This window comes from Rhinolophus ferrumequinum, chromosome 21 (genome assembly GCF_004115265.2).
Source record: "Rhinolophus ferrumequinum isolate MPI-CBG mRhiFer1 chromosome 21, mRhiFer1_v1.p, whole genome shotgun sequence".
In the NCBI taxonomy this organism is placed as follows: Eukaryota; Metazoa; Chordata; class Mammalia; order Chiroptera; family Rhinolophidae; genus Rhinolophus; species Rhinolophus ferrumequinum.
In genome coordinates, this window is record NC_046304.1 from 22862987 (window position 1) to 22880895 (window position 17909).

At 43.8% G+C, this 17909-nt stretch overlaps 1 protein-coding gene across 2 annotated transcripts in view; it reads right to left on the minus strand.

Annotated features, from left to right (window-relative positions):
- Positions 1-8894: 8894 nt before the first annotated feature.
- CCT6B (chaperonin containing TCP1 subunit 6B) overlaps positions 8895-17909 on the minus strand; it is a 60696-nt gene continuing 51681 nt past the window's right edge. For both annotated transcript variants that reach the window (XM_033089509.1, XM_033089508.1), the window contains one exon: positions 8895-9015. In XM_033089509.1, the coding sequence (XP_032945400.1) occupies positions 8966-9015 (50 nt within the window). In that variant the 3' untranslated portion in view covers positions 8895-8965. The remainder of the gene's footprint in view (positions 9016-17909) is intronic.

Genomic DNA, 17909 nt, shown 5'->3' on the forward strand with positions numbered 1-17909 from the left:
GCTAACGCTTTGGGATGTTTTCTAAATGCTAAACAGAGCTAAGTATTCAGTTCAATATTCCTCACACAACTCTGTCGGGTAGGTGTTATTATTCTTCCCATTTTACAGAAGAGGAAACCGCGGTCCAACTTGGAGAGACTCACACAGCCAGTAAAGGGCAGAGCCCACATGTGGGCCAGGGTCTCTGCTACATCAGCCTTGTTAAGGTGGGCATTCTGTCCACCTGGCAGCTGTATTTCCCTGTATAAACCAGAGTGTAGCATCCTAGCTTGTAGGTACCTGCTTCTTATATGTACCTGTCAGTGGGAATCAGCCCCAAAGGCAGAACCTCTCTGAGCACAAGGACAAAATTGGGGTTTGGAGCCTAGGAGGTCACGGGCTAGGTCGTGGGACCCATACAGCCCATATGAGGCACGTATTTCTGTCCTTATCCCTATTTTGAGAGGCTCGAGGTGACACACTCTGCAATGGCAGGACCAGGTCACCCTGTCTTCTTCCAATTGCATCTTCCGTGACCCCTCAACGCCTACGAAACCCAGGCGAAGGCGATGGCGGCAGAGAAGGTGAAGTGAAGCCCCTGCATGCAGCTACAATGACAAGAGGGCCCTGAGCAGAACCAGGATTCCGTTCCAGGCCATAGGACGCTATCCCCCCACTCACGTCCAAGGGCAGGCTCATCACCTCCCCAGGAAAGGAGGGGTCAGCACGGGGAGGGGTGTGCAGTAAGAACTCGGCTTCCCGGAATCCTGGTAGTCCCTTTAGCACAAGATAAATTGTTGCCTCTGATTCAATTTCTTCCTCCCTCACCCCCGCCCTGCTCGGCTTCCTAAAACAATAAGAAAACACATTTCTCATCACTGCATTTAATCCTGCAGGCAGGGAACAGAAGCTCCGGCGTCTAGTTCCATGCGTGAAGTGGGGAGGGAGGGAGAAGTCCAGGGAAGAGCGGTGGGAGGGCGGGTGGAGCCCAGGAAGAGACTCAGAGGGGAATACAACTGGAAATGAAATTCGTGGGAGGACGGAGCACAGCTTGCTTGCCTATGCCCTTACTGAGTTAATCATTCTCTCACTCAACTAGTACAGTATCGGATGAGGCAGGCTCTGCTGTATGTCAGACAGACAGGAAAGAGAAAGACAGTCCAGGATACACTATGTAGAAGGGGACACTAGATTACAGTATTCCATGAACTCTGACGGGAAAGTGCTGGGCTCTAAGGAAGCAAGGACAAGGGAAGGCTTCACTCTGGCGACGGAAGGTTTTGCAGTAGGTGGGGCATTTGGGCTACCCCTCATAAAGTCACCAGGCAGGTGACATGAGGAAAAATGTCATTTTAATAATGGCATTCTAATACTGCAATGGTCCCTATAGTAAACATGTGGATAGGGCTTTATAATTTGCCAAGTGCTATTGCACCCACCATTTTTTTAATCTCACGCCATACCTGTGAAGCAGGGATTATCTTATCATAACCGTTCTGCAGATGAGGAAAGAGGTCCAGAGGGGTGAAATGGCTTGCCTGGATCTCCATAGCCAGTCAACGGTAGAATTGGAATTCAAGCTCAGGTTTGTCTGACTCTAAAGCCTGTGCTCTTTTTATAACCCAAGGGATGCCAGTTTGTTCCCAGCGAGGGTGGAGTGGGCCTAACGTGGGGTTAAGGAAGGCTGTAGACCAAAGGCCACGACTCCCTGAAACCACACAGATGCAACCCCAGGAGACCCAGGCCAATCCATACACACTGCTAGGTCTGTGCTAAGAGCCCCTGCCCTTGGGAAGACATTCTCACTCCGCCAGACAGCCACAGTAGAGAGACGTGGTTGGCTTTTTGAAGAAAATCTAGTCTGTTGGCTTACATTTGCTCTTACCCAATAATTATGGGGATATAGATAGATAGATAGATAGATAGATAGATAGATAGATAGATAGATAGATAGATAGATCTATAAGTAATCAGCTGCTGTTTTAAAAATGGATTGGAGGAAAAATAACAAGGACATAATTCTGAACGGGGGCAGTTGGAATTTCAAAGCCACCTGTCTTAATTCCTGTGCCACAAGTTCCCACATAAGAAAGAACCCACTGTCAGGGCTGGCTTGGAAACACTACTGAGACAGCTGGTGGCTGGCCCCTTCAAGATTCTCTGTTCACTAGTGTTGGAGCCCCAGCTCCTGTCCTCCTCTCCAGACTTACCCTCTACAGCTTCGCTCCTCATGTGTGTTCTAAGAATCAGCATCCTGGTTACCACCAGGAGTCTGTCTCTCAGGCCCCACCTCCGCCTATCTGAACTGGAACCTGCATGCACAGGATACCCACCGGAGTTTGAGAAGCCCTGCTCCATAGTAGTAGTATTTTGCGTCCGCCTCGTTCTACCTGGCAAACAAGTGGCTGCCCCACTACCCCTCTCCCCACAAGACCCCAGCCTCCTGGGGAGGCAAACAGCGTCAATAAGAGCTGCGCAAAGCTGCCTGGTCCGGCCCTCGGCGGGTGGCAGGCTCTTCTACCCCTTGAAGTTCTTCCACCACCGGCTGCTGAGAAAAGTAAATTTTGTCGAACTGCCCAAGACCACGCTAATCTTTAATTATGCCGTTAATGTCCGTCTTCCCCCAGGTAGCCATTATGCAAGCAGTTACTGCGGGGCCCTGGCTTTAAACAGCCTGCAGATTTCCTGACAGTATTAATGGGAAGTTTTGCAAATTGATTTGGGGAGATTAGGTAAAGAGAGGCTGGCGTGACCTGACGTGAGGCCCATTCTAAGTGGCTCAGATCCTTCTGTCCTTGATCCCTGCCCAGAACAAGAGGAGACAGGAGGAGTCAGGAGACCTGGGTTCCAGGCCTGGTTCTCCTACGACGGGCCTGTGACATCAGGCCGGTCACTTCCTCTCTGGGCCTCTTTAAAATGAGCAGTTGGGCTAGTCTAGACTCACCAGATAAGTTTCCCCTGGCTTGACTGCTCTGATTTCTGAGTCTCGGAGGCTGGCAGAATGGCTCACCCTAGAAGGGATGCTCTTCCGTTTTCCTTCTTTCCCTCCTCCCTTCATTCACTCACCTCTTCACTCCGTACACATGACTGAGGCTCTGCAGTAGGCAGTGGGGACAGATATAAATTAGCTGCTTCTGCCCGGCATATGGTCACTCTCAGGAAAATCAAAAGCAAACAGTGCTCACCACGGACTGGGTCAGATTGACACGGGGTTCAGAGTACACTGCTTCTGCTTCCGTCATCCTCTCTGCCCCAAGACCCAGAGGAGGGGGAGAACCAGAAGAGGCGGTGAGAGGCGGTGGAAAAAGAATTGGCCTTGGTGCCAGAGGCCTGGGTGCTGAAACCAGCTCTGGCTCTAATTGCTGTGTGACCTTGGGCAAATCAATTTCTATTTCTAGCTGTCAGTTCCTTCCTCTAGAAAACGGGGAAATTGGAATGTTAATTCCCGTTCTGTCTTGCTATGGAGTAGTTAAAAAATGTCATTAGTGAACCTGAGGGCCTTTTGTGTATTGATGGGGGAGAAGGAGTGCCATCTTTTCAAGTTGTCATGGAGCTGGCCTGCCTATCACCAAGAAATCCAGCCATGGGGCAGAGTACTTAGGAAGCCAGGCCTTGGCTGAAATATCCACCACTCCCTACCCCCAACTCTTAAGTGATAGTGAACTCGAAGCTTTTAAAATATTTCCAGGGAGATGGGCAGGGCAGGGACAATGGGAAAACAGACCTGGGATAGAGCCAGGATGAAGGCAAGGGGTCTGCCCCACTTCCTGCAGTCGCCCAGATCCTCGAGTGTATCCCCATCTCTAACGGTCCCATTGCAGAAAGCCAGGACCTGTCCCGACTCCAGGATCGCAGGAAGGGGACTGACTGACTTCGGGGCGTGGCCCTGGCCCACACCCAGCCAGGGCAGAGTTACTAGGAGGTAAGTTGGGCCTCCTGGCTCTCCCCAGGCCCAAAGCTTATTCCTCTGTGCGGGGCCACCCCTGCATCTCTGCTCTTGTCCCTCTAGCTGCCAGCTTCTGTCTTTGCTCCTATCCTCCTATGCACAACAGCCTCTCTGTCTCCACCACCTCTCTCTCTGCAAAGCCAGCTAAAGCAATTCTCTACCCACCACCACCGTCCCAGATTCTAGAGCCTCCGTCACCTATGGGCTCACTCAGCTCACCTCCTCCACCATCACTGCCACTAGCAGCAAACAAGTGTGTACGGGCTTAGGTTTTATTCTAAAAATACGTTTTCAATTCAAGTTGAGAGGTATGAAATAAAGCTGCCTCGCACAGGCAGCCCCTCTCTGAGGCTTCCTCTCAAACAGATGGTTTGTAGCATTTTTAATTAATGAGAGACGTACAGATGGGGGCCCTTAATAGCCTGCACCAAAATGTAGAGCGAGGGAGGGGTGGAGCGGGGCTGGCCCTGAGCAGGCTCTAGGCCAAGGGAAGCTACCTGCGTTGGAGAGGAAAGCCTGGCAGCCCTGTCTCCTCCATGGCCAGCCCCGAGGTAGCTCGCACCCTGGATTCTCTGCCCTGCACCGGCAAGTGGGAAAGGAAGGAGTGTGGAAGTGTAAGCTACTCTGTACAAATCAGATGGGCCGACGGGCCTTTGCGGGCCTTGCTTTAGGGTATTTTATGCCTTTCTCATCCAAATGCCCCCGGTCCCCAGATCTCTACCTTGAGCAAGTCTTTTAACATCTCTGAGCCTTAGTATTCTATCTGGGCAGATAAGGATTGGAGAATAATAAACTGTGGACTTGACCGGATCATAAAGTCCACGTAATTCAACCACCAGGGTCTGAATACCTACCAAAACTCTCCCACCAAGAGGTAGCCTGGTATCCACGGCCAGAGGTCTCACTACCTCCCAGAGTCACAAAGCAGACAGTTTTTACCTGCAGTCAACTCTGCTAGAGTTAGAATAAGGTAGACTCTGCCTCCCTGAGGTAAGTGTGGTCATTGTGAAAATTAAGGAGACAATGTACATGAAGTTGTTTTGTAAACTGATTGTCACTATCTTTAATTATGTGAGCAGACGACCGGGGGCCAGGAGAGGAAAAAGTAGGGATCAGCCAAGACAGGGTCCCAGCACAGCATCCCAACATGTCACCTGTTGGAACCCACCAGGTGAGACACCCTGCGCCCCATCCCACGCCTGAGTCCCATCCACCCCACTCCCCTGGCCTCCTGGGCTCAGCAAGGGGAAAATGGTCAGAGAGGGTCCCAAGGCCAGCATTAACCAGCCTTCACTCGACCAACAAAAGCTCCCGGAGCCCCTCCCATGTGCCAAGGACTGTTCTGGGCACTGAGGAGTCAGCAGGGGACAGAGGTCATCTTCCACGTTAGTTTAGGGGAGATGAACAATCAACAAATCAACACTTTATTGTTTAAATCATAGTAGTGATGAGTGGGCTGAACAAAAAATAAAGCAGAGCATACACAACATGGCAGGAGGCAGGGTAATTTTTAAAAAGGAAAATGTAACTAAATTAAGTGAGGGATGCAAGGATCTAATGGAACACTGTTCTAGGCTGAGAGGAATGCAAAGTTCCCAAGACAGAAAGAAGCTCAACAGAAGGAACAGCAGAGAGGCAGGGAAGGGATGTGATGGTAGGCCTCCTGGGCCACTGTGATGGGTGGGGGCCAGAGATACAGGGGACCCTCCTGACAGGACCTTTCTCCCCATTGCCACCACAGCGACACCCCCACTCCCAGGCCCATGCGCTGCTGCTGCTGACGGTTCTACAGGACAAGGGGGTAGCAAACTATTTGTCATCCACTGGGGCATCACTAAAGAGAAGGGGGGTGGGGAGGGAGGGCTGAATGGAAGACTGCGGGGACTGAGGAAGAGGCGCTTCCTTATTCGTGGGAGACAAGAGGATGTGAATTTCAGTGGGGAGGGAAAAGAACACAAAATGTAGACAAAGTAGGCAGAGAAGGAGAATGCCAAATAATAATAGCAACTGACACTAATAACAGCTAGACACTGTTCTTAAAACTTTATATTAAGTGTCTTCATCTTCCCAGCAACTCTGTGAGGTGGGTACTATTATGATCCCCACTAAAGATGAGGAAACTGAGGCACGGAGCAGGTAATTAACTTACTCAAAGAGTCAACCATGTGACAGAGCTGAGACTCAACATAGGCAGGCTGGCTTCAGGGTCCACACTCATAGCTACGTAGGATGCTCGGGACAGAAACCTGGACAAAAATGGCTTAAAGAGAAGCAAGCTGAGCAGAGGAGAAGGAAGCTCAGGGAACATCCTTTGCCTCCCAATCTATTTTTTTCCCCATAAAATTCAATGGTGATGCTATCCATTTGGTACTGGAAGTGTACAGAGTGCTTTCCTATTTGATCCTTCCAATGACTATAAAATAGGTACGGTTACCGTCCCCGATTTATAGATTAGAGAACACTGAGACTCAAGGGGTCCAGTAACCTTACCAGGAAGTGGCAAAGACGAAATTCAAATACCAGGCTTGCCTGACTCCAAATCCATGCTCTTTCAAGCACTTAGGGGTACCTACGAAGTGGCAAGCACTGAACCAAGTATTCAAACATGGGAGAGACACTGCCCTTGGAAGGAGCCCTTGGTTAGTGGCCCTGTCACCTACTCCCTAAACTCAGCCCCAGAAGGCCATTCATCTTACTCCTGATTAAAGCACGTGAGAGCTGGGGGGAGGGGTGGAGACGAACACTCCTGAGCTCCTGCTCTGTGCTTGGTATTGTCACGCACTGCCTCACAGAGCCCTTCCATCGGTTCAGGTGCAGCGGGGTAGATGTGTCTGAGCAGGCCCTGCCTATCCACGGTCGTGACTCCCTACCTCCGCAGTATGAGAACCCTGATTTTGTCTAGAGTGCCACCTGCCAAACTAAAGACTGTATTTTAAAGCCTCTGTTGCAATTAGGTGCAGCCATAAGACTAAGTTGCAGCTAACGAAATGCACAGGAGGTCATTACATGGGACTTCTAGAAAAGCTGTGTTTAAAAAAAAAGAGACTCCTAAGGTAGGGTCTTTGGGCCTCACCTTTCTCCCTTTCTCCTGCTTGGAACTCAGTTATGGCGTTCCCTCAGACATCGCAGATCATAAAGGCAACTCAGAACAGAAATCACATGCTCAGAATAGTGGAACAAAAATCATTAGGGTTCTCGATCCCAGATGAGACTGAGGAACCACTAGATAAGCCCCAATCCCCTGTCTCTGAACACGAGCAAGAGATACATTCCTGTACTGCTTACGTTAGTATTATTCCTGATCTCTGTCACTAGCAGGCAAATGCCATGTCTTAACAGATACACGAGTTATTATGGACCATCCTCCCCTTTTGGAAACCGAGGCTGAAAGGTTGCCCCGAACCCCAGCTAAGTGAGGGAAGAAAACAGGATTCAAATGTGAATCCAATTCCAAAAGGCCTGCTCCCGCCACCCCTTTGGTCAGCGCCTCGTTCACTCTCAGTAATTCATGAGACAGCAAAGGCCGTAGTAGTTTCAAACAGCCTACAGTTACTTCCCTGCTCGTCTTAGGGACATCAGAGCGGACTGTCTTCCTCTTTGCCTACCCACGCTCGTAGAGAAGTTAACCACAGACCAGGCAGCAGGCAGGTTTTCGTTTCCCGTTTAACATCTCCTCTGCCCAAGACCCAAGCTGCCAGGCCTGATTTCAGGGCTTCCAGAAGCAAGTCCCCTAAAACGATTCTCATGCAAACTTCACAAAGTGCTCTTCTCTAAGGAAAACTTGTGTTTATTAATTCCTTAGAATTTTCTAGATACCAAATAGTTCGTATTTTTTCTAGATACCAAATACAGTTTTACTTCTTCCTTTCCAATCTGGATACCTTTTACTTCCCTTCCTTGTCTGACTGCACTATCTAAAACCTCTAGTGCTATGTTGAAGCCAAGAGGTGAGAGTGAACATCCCTGCTTTGCTCCTGACCTTAAGTGGGAAGCATTCAGGCTTTCTCCATTAAGTCTGATGTTTCCTATGGGTTTTCTGTAGGGGCCTTTTATCAGGTTAGGGAAGCTTCCTTATACTTTAAGTTTACTGAGCTGTATCATGAATTTTGTAAATGACTTTTTTTGTGTGTATATTGGGATGACTGTGTGGGTTTTGTCCTTTATTATATTAATATGGTCTATTACATTAATTGATTTTTGGATGTCAAAACAAAACTTTCGTTTCTGAAATAAATTCCTACTTGGTCACAGTGTATAATCTGTCTTATATGATGTTGGATTCAGCTTACTATGATTTTATTGAGGATTTCTGCTTACATCTTGTTCTGCCGTTTTCCTGTGCTGTCAGGAATACTGCTGTGTTGGAAGTCCCCAAGACCACCCCCAGGTTCAAGGATGCACTGGAAGTCTCAAAGGACTCAGCATGTAGTCATACTCATGGAGGTAATTTACTACAGAGAGAAGATACGATGCAAAGTCAGCCATGGGAGTCACACGGGATTCAATCCTGAGGAAACCAAGTACAAGTTTTCAAGGGCCCGATCTCAATGGAGTCAGACAGGACGCTGGTAATACCGCCAGAAACAAATTGTGATATGTGTGAAATGTTGCCAACTGGGGAAGCTCATTAGAGACTCGGGGCCCAGGGTTTTTATTGGGAGGCTGGTCCCTTGGGCACCCTCTGCCTGACATGTCCCCAAATTCCAGCCTCCCAAAAGGAAAGCAAGTGTTCAGCATAAACCGTATTACTGACAGCTTAGGCATAGTGAGCCACTTTTGTCAGTTATAGAGCAGTGGGAATACTCTCGAAATCCAAGTTACCAGGTGCCAAGGACCAAACTTGTAAGCAGGCCTTTCAAAGGACAGGAGTCAAGCCTGTATGTTAACTCTTTTCTTCACACTTGCATTGAACACAAAAATCCCAGAAAGCCGATAATGCTTAACACCAAAGAATGAAACGCTAATGTTGGAATTCCACAGAAGGTCGGGAGGTTTGAGAGTCGGGCCGTTTTCAGTGCCTTGAAACCATACTCCGTTAGCTTACCCACATGTACGTGTAAGGTCAAGCCTGCGTTTCTGGAGGGTATAACCTGGAGTGACAGAAAAGGCCTCTCAGTTCATGTCATGCTTACGCAGAAAGACTTTCCCTGCACTGTAGAGAAAATAGCTTTTACAGGCCTTGTGGCTTTTCAGCAACATTAGACCCCCCAAAACTGCACAGGTTTCATCAGTCACAGTCTGGGGTAAAGACTGAGAGAGAGTGTGTCCAAGGGGCAAACAGGAAAGCACAGCTCATTTGGCACACCCCTTTGGCACTCTCTCAAGCATCCAATCTGCCTCCAGGGGCACCATCCTGGCCCCACAATCAAAGCAATGTTGACACTTCTTGAGCTCCACCAGCTGGAACCAGAAGCTTTCTGGGTTATTGTCATTAGACAATTTTACTCAACTTACATCACAAACTATACCCCTAAACCTTCTCTGATGCATAGCATTGATGGTAATAAAAACAATAATAGCTAAAGAGTTGTTATGGGGGCCGGCCGGTGGCTCAGGTGGTTGGAGCTCCATGCTCCTAACTCCAAAGGCTGCCGGTTCGATTCCCACATGGGCCAGTGGGCTCTCAACCACAAGGTTGCCAGGTTCGATTTCCCACAAGAGATGGTGGGCAGCGCCTCCTGAAGCTAATGATTGAACACGGCACCTTGAGCTGAGCTGCCACTGAGCTCCCGGATGGCTCAGTTGGTTGGAGCGCGTCCTCTCAACCACAAGGTTGCTGGTTCAACTCCCGCAAGGGATGGTGGGCTGCGCCCCCTGCAACTAGAAAACGGCAACTGGACCTGGAGCTGAGCTGCGCCCTCCACAACTAAGACTGAAAGGACAACAACTTGAAGCTGAACGTCACCCTCCACAACTAAGATTGAAAGGACAACAACTTGGAAAAACTCCTGGAAAAATACACACTGTTCCCCAATAAAGTCCTGTTCCCCTTCCCCAATAAAATCTTTAAAAAAAAAAAAAAGTTGTTATGGACCAAGAACTCTGTGTAAGCCATTTCCCATATTAACTTTTGCCCCCCGACGATTCTGGAAGACAGGCTGGCCCGGGTCACACAGCTAATAGATGGCAGAGATGGAATATGATCCCACACACTCTGGCCCCAGAGCCAGCAATCGTAACTGCCAGCACACGTCCACTCCACAAACACAACTCCATGACAGAGGGGGTTTCCAGCAGTGTCCTTCCCACAGGATAGCCAATCACATTCTCTGACCTGGATTAGGGGTAAAATAGAAAAGAAAATTTCTTGAGCTGAAGTTTAGCGAAGACAAAGAACCAAGGGAATACAAACAATGACATACATGCGGGCAGATTCCTAAACAAAGTTTTCTTCAGCGGTTCCATCTTTCAGAGGACATCTGAAAATGCAGCGGCATTCCTGGCTGTCACAAGGAACGGAGGTGTCCTGACCTTTAGTGCCTGGGTGCCAGGAACGTGAAATGTCATACAATGGATAGAACAGTGTGCACAATGAATGGCACCTCCCTTGGTCAACAGCACCCCCACTGGGGATAAACACTGCATAACAAACAGGCCCTGGTATGCAGATCCAGGGCTACAGAAGAAAGAGGCAACAGAAAAGAGCCTTTCAAGTTCCCTGCCTTTGCAGCCTTGCCTTATGAATCTTGGGCTTTTCTGAAGCACCTGCCAGGCAGGCATATGGCCCAAACCTGTTCCTCAACCTCCGCATCTAGATTTATCTCCAAGGCAGGAACAGGAGCCAGCTTCAGGCCCACAGGCTTTTTGTCCAAGATATTTCGCTCCATCCTGGCCCAGGCAATTGGCAGACATAGGGCTATGCCAGCTGATTCTTGGACTAAGGAACTGAGAAATGAGGAGCAAGTCTCAGAAGGAAGGGAACTGTGGTCATTGCTCTCTGTGGCTGTCATCAGCTCAGTTCCTAGTGTCAAGGAGACCGCTGAGCACGGAGAAGATGGCAAGTCAGGCCGTGGGAAAGCCATTCTTACCATGTGTGGGCTTTGGGGAAATCTCAACACCCCGATACTTCCCTTCTCTCTCTGTTCCTCAAACACATGGCCCTCACTCACTAAAGGCTCCAGCTCAGGTCCCCAAGTCACCTTTTTAAACAAAGGCTAATATTTATGAAAAAAACTAAAGAGCAGTGTAGCCAAGAACTTCCAGTCAAATCTATGTTGCAAGGCAACCTTTATAAATAGCTTAGCAGCATACGTTTTTTTCACTAAGTCACTGATCTTCTAAACACTAAAACGCTGATCTTCCAGTCTCCCATCTCTGTCCCTTTCCTATAGAGCTTAAACATCTGGCCAGGAAAAGTACGATTGAAGATTAAATCTAATTCATGAGGCATTTGATTTCCTCATTGATAAGCTCAAAGACCTCAATCTAGCATAGGATAAGGAAAGCAGGACTATTTACAGTCACTAGGGCTGTCCTTAATGACTGTATCCTTCTTCCCCTAGATCTCTTTGACAATTATACCAGCAGCTGTAAAGGAAGAGTGAATGGATTATTTACAAGGCCTTAATACTTAGAGATATTAAATTGAATTATGAAGAGCCAAAACCCTAGGATGACAAGTGGTACTGAGGGAAGCTAAGAGGGTAATAATGTGTGACTATCAGATAGGATCGAAACATAAAACAATAGTGATGGCACCAAGAAAATGATCTCAAAGAAAAAGTTCTTGTTATGGAAAAGACTGTGAAAAAGGACAGGTAAGAAACAAACTCTTAGGAGAATGGCAGGCGAGGGGATAATGATTCTTGGTTCATGATACTTTAACTGAAACAGATTTATGAAACAAACTTAGGATGAAGTCTTTATTTTTAAGGGAATTGTCATGAAGTTTTTACATCCTTAAAAGCTGGCCATTCTCTAAAAGAGAGAAAATTAGTTAAACAACTTACATTACAAATGGGTAGGGTCTGACAGTTGTCGTACATAGCAGATTTAGCTATTCTGGACAACCCTCAATTCACAAACACAGAAGAATAAATGCCAGATTATTAATAAATGCCAGAAGAATAAATGCAGCACATTTGAAACTACTGTGTGGCTCATAAGTATGAGATACCACCTTCATACTTATTAGGATAGCTGTTATCAAAAAAAACAAAAACAAAAAACCCCAGAAAATAACAAGTGTTAGTGAGGATGCAGAGAAATCAGAACCCTTGTGCCCTGCTGGTAGGTATGTAAATGTATGGTAGTTCCTTAAAAAATTAAACACAGATTACCACGTGTTCCAACAATTCCACTTCTGGGTATACACCCGAAAAAACTGAAAGGAGGGACACACGCAGACATTTATATACACATGTTCATTGCAACAATATTCACAATCCCCAAAAGGTAGAAGCAACCCAAGTGCCCATGACCAACAGATAAACGAAATGTGGCCTATACATGCAATGGATTATCATTCCGTTTTAAAAAGGAAGGAAACCGAACACTTGCCGCAACAGGGATGAACCCTGAAGTCATTATGCTAAGTGAAATATGCCAGTCACAAAAGGACAAACATTATATGATTTTACTCATATGAGGTACTTAGAATAAGCGCTCAACTCATAGAAAGAGAAACAGAAAGCAGAATGGCAGTTGCCAGAAGCCAGGGTGGGTCGATAATGAAGTTATTGTTTAATGTTTGTTTGCGGAGTCATTGTTTATTGTTTAATGTTAATTGTTTCAGTTTTGGAAGAAGTTCTTGAGATGGACAGTGGTAATGGTTGCACAACAATGGGCATGTGTACTTAATGCCACTTAACTGTGCACTTTAAATTGTTAATAAGGTAAATTTTATGTTGCATACATTTTTTTTTTTTTAAAGATTTTATTGGGGTAGGGGAACAGGACTTTACTGGGGAACAGTGTGTACTTCCAGGATTTTTTCCATGTCAAGTTGTCCTTTCAATCTTAGTTGGAGGGCACAGCTTAGCTCCAGGTCCATTTGTCATTGTTAGTTGCAGGGGGCACAGCCCACCATCCCTTGTGGGAGTCAAGCCAGCAACCTTGTGGTTGAGAGCCCACTGGCCCATGTGGGAATCGAACCGGCGGCCTTTGGCGTTAGGAGCACGGAGCTCCAAACACCTGAGCCACGGAGCCGGCTCCCTATGTTGCATACATTTTACACAATTTAAATACATAGAAAAAAAAAACCCAACCAAAAAGTTATACAGCTGAACTTAAAAGAGAGAAAGAGAGATTTTTGTCAAGGAGAAAACAAAACAGTGATAAACTCTAAAGGTAAACTGTAGAAGCCTGGGAAAATAAGAAACTAGATAGAAGATCTAGTCTAGGTGTCAAGTTTTTGTTGTTGTATTTTGTTTTGTTTTGTTTGGGGGAGGGGTATTAGTTCTGACCTGATTTTACTTTTTTATTTTTCATTTATAGTTCAATATTCAATATTATTTTATATTAATTTCAGGTGTACAGCATAGTGGTTAGACACTTATATAATTTATGTAGTGATCCCCTGACTAGTACCCACCCAGCACTATACAGTTATTACCATAGTATTGAGTATATTCCCTGTACAAACTGATGGTTACCAGACGGGAGGGGGGTTGGTGAGCTGGGTGAAATAAAGTCAAGCTTTTAATGCCCACACAGACATGGGGCCACCCTTGAAGGAAGGAGTTGACACCAGGCCCCTAAGAGAAAAAAGAGCCTTGGAAAGGTTGCCTCTCCATGCTGCTAGATAAACCTGCCAAGTGAAGCAACCGTGTTTCCCCGAAAATAAGACCTAGCCAGACAATCAGCTCTAATGCGTCTTTTGGAGCAAAACTTAATATTATATTATATAAGATCGGGTATTATATTATAGTATAAAACCTGGTATTTATTATATTATATAATATTATATTATATTATACTTTACTATACTAATGTTATATTATATTATATTATATTTTATACCTGGTCTTATATTATAGTAAAATAAGACAAGGTCTTATACTAATTTTTGCTCCAAAAGACGCATTAGAGCTGATTGTCCGGCTAGGTCTTATTTTCGGGGAAACACGGACTAAGGAAACTTGCCCTACTCACGGCTCCCACAAGAAATTGAAGCCCAAAGTCGACACCATGCTCAGGTGCAGATGAATAATTTTATACTACCTGAGTTTAAAAAAAAAAAAGAAAAGGTAAAAATGGGTCCCATGCTCTATAAATTGCTGACGGGAGTGCAAACTAGTATAACCCTCATGGAGGGGAATTTGGCACTACTAGTGCGAAATTACAAAGCATGTACAATAGCAGAAAACAATGGAATAATACTTTCAAAGTGCTGAGAGAAAAAACTTAGAATTCTCCACCCAGCTAAATGACCACTCAGTATGGAGCAACAAAGACTTTTGAGGAAAGCAAAACTGAGAATATTACTACCAGACTCACACTTAAATGACTAAAGATATGCATGAGAAAAAAAGAAAACTGATCTATTTGGAAGAAGAAAACTGCAAGAAAGAATGGTGAACAAAGAAATGGGTAAATATACAGAAAATGTACACAGAAGCTAGATGTACAAAACAATAAAAATTATAACTAATTTAGGGATGTAAAAAACAAAGTGGAACTAAAATATTGAAGAAAACATATAAAACAAGAAGTCATGACTATATTTAAAATGTTTTAAGGATTTTGTATTGGTAAGGAAGAGCAGAGAGTAATTAACTATATTAAGTATATAAGTTAAAATTTTTAAAGTAATAACAAGATATATCATCTCCAAACTAGCAGAGGGAAAAGAGGGGTAATAAATTAAATTGTAAAACTGCATCAATCCAGTAGAAGGTAGTAAAAGGAGAAAAAGCATAAAAAAGAGGGTAGACAGAAAGTATTAAAATTATATGGTACAAATAAATTCAGTATATCAGTAATCATAAAAAAAAATTAACTAAACTTGCCAGTTAAAAGAAATGTCAGACTGGATTTTTAAAAATAATAAAAATCTAGCTATAGGCTGATTTTAGAGACATACTTAAAACCTGAAAACAAAAATAAAAGGATGGGAAAGATATACCAGAAAAAATATTATCCTCTCTCAACCCCCACCCCACCGGCCCCACCATACCAAAAAGTCAGCCTCACTAGAGTAATATAAAACTTTGACTTTAAGGGGAAAAGCATCATTTTATAGAGGGCTTCTATAAAAACATAAATTATCAAAACATACTCAAAAGTAAATAGAAAACTCAATACCTAAAGCAATGAAGAAAATTGAATCAGTGGTCAAAAACCTATCCCTCTCATTTAAAAAACTACTAGGCCAAGACCAAGCTGTCAAGCAAGAGATAATCCTCCATCTTACTGACTCAAACTGTTCCAAAGAAGAGAAAAAGAGGAATGACCCCCCTAAGTCATTTTAGGAGGCTAGTATGTCACTCATACCAAAATTACACAAGGATAGTAGAACAAGTAAAATTATACACCAATCCCACTTATGAACACATGCAAAAAACTAAATAAATATTAGCATTAAGTCCAGCAATGTATAAAAACTTAATACAATATTTCATTGAATCAAAAATGTCACTAATTATAAGATACACCATTACTGTATATACTAAGAAAGAAAAATACTGTCACTTCAACCATAACAATGCTTTCTTATCACTCATACATTTTATTTTACACTTACTGAAGAAGCTTTTTAGACTTATTTACACAGATTTTTATCATTCATCATTCTTACGCATTTGTAACAAGGAAAACAAGCAAAATAAATAAAGATCCTCATAGAATCCAACTTTCTAAATCACTTTTCAACTCAGAGTCTTTGGTATTCATTCTTGCCATCAAAAGGTAACATTTCATAAAAGAGTCTCCACCATTCTCTCTGGTATTTTCCTCTAAGCCATCGACACACATTCTGCAAGTTTTGATGCTGAAATTTTCTTTAACTTACTAAAAGATAGAACAGAAAGTTTTCAGGCAACAATCAAGATTCATAGTCCTTCCTCAATCGGTCCTTCAATGGTTGTAGACTAAAATGTTAAGGAATTGCAAGGTGACCAAATCCAAGCAAAAGCAATCAGAAGTGGCCACTGACTTATAAAACATATTCTAATTACAGAAATGTGAAAGTGTGAAAAATCTGCATCTCAAAATCAAATATGGTATATCACAATCAAACAGGGTTTATTTCAGGAATGCAAGAATAGTTTAACATTAGGAATCTATTCAAGTAGGTCACCATATTAACAGATGAAAGAAAAAGTCTCATATGCAAAACAGCATTTGATAAAATACAACAATCATAACTTTTTAAAAAACCTCTTAGCAAAACAGAACTAGAACAGACTTAACCTTGTGTAGCTAGCTACCTGCCAACATTTCACAGCAAAAACAAAACAAAATACACTAGAAAAATCCCCTTTAAAGGCAAGAACAAGATAAAGATGACTGCCAAAATTGCTTCTATTCAGCATTATACAAAAGGTCTTAGCCAGATCAATAAAACGGGAAAATAGTAAAGGTAATACAAGGACTAGGAAAAAAAGAACTAAACTGTTATTATCAACCCAGATATCCCAAAATAATCTGCAGACTATTGTACTACAAGAGAGTTCAGCAAGGTTGTGGAATATAAAAGCCAACATATAAAACTCCATAGAGGCCCTACCGTACAACAATAAATTTTAAAATATCAGTTTTACAAAAGATCCTATTCAAAATAGCTTCTAAATCAAGACACATAGGAATACATCTAACCAAAAATGTAATGCATTTATTTTTATAGGAAACGTTTAAAGCTTTACTGAAAACAAAACATTTACTAATAAAAAGAAACTGAGGTACTTAGTAAGATATAAATAAAATGATACAAAATATTTATGAGTGAGATATATATATGTATATATGTATATTTATATATACAGTCATTTCTACCTGAGATAATCTATAAAATCATTGGAATTCTAATCAAACATATAATTCAACAAGCTAATGCTAATATTCGTATGGAAGATAGAAAAAATGAGATCCACGAACAGCCAAAACAATTTTGAAGAAAATAAAGAAGGAATTGGAGGAATCTCCCCACCACATACCAAGACTTTTTACAAAGTTTTAAGAAATACAACAATGTGGTATTGATGTAATAACAACCAACCAGACCACTGGAACAAAATATTTAAACCCAAATGAAAAATAAAGAAAGAAACAAATAAAAAGAAACAAACCCAAATTAAAAAAAAAAAAATGTGATCAATCCAAAGGAATGCAAAAGAATTTGGTATGTGACAGAAGTGGTATCACAAATCAGCAAGTATGAGAACTCTTCATTAGTAATATGCAAAAAAAATTAGATCCACCACACATATATCATACACAAAAATGAATTCCAGATGAATTAAAGGCTTAATGTGATAAACAAAATTTTAAAATTAGAAAATATAAGAAAATATAGGGATGGTGGAGTAGATAAACACTGTGCCTGCTTCCTTCCATGAACAAATTGAAATTATAACTAAATTATAGAACAATCCACCTGGAGAAAAAGTTATAAAACTGAACAGAAGTTTTATCACTGACATACAAAGAGGCCACATGGAGATTGGTAGGAGGGGCAGAGATGCGGAACTGGCTAACCCCAAACTTCCGTGTGGCAGCTGAGAACTGGGAGGAGTTATCTCAGCTGCAGAGGTTCCCCACAGAGGAGCAAGAGACCCCAGCCCCACACTGGCCTCCCCAGCCCCATTATGGTGCCAAAAAGGGGAGCCCCCACAACATATGGCTGAGAAAAACTGAGGATTCTGACCATCCAACCATCCAGGTGGGACGGAAGGCGGCAGGAAACCCACATGTCCTCTTAAAGGGCCCACACACAGACTCTTTCACTCCCATGCACTCACCTTGGGCTCCCAAGGAGGGACAGAAAGTCGGGGCATGTCAGAGACATATAGGGGGGCAGACTGAGTGTGTGGCTTCAAGAAGAGGG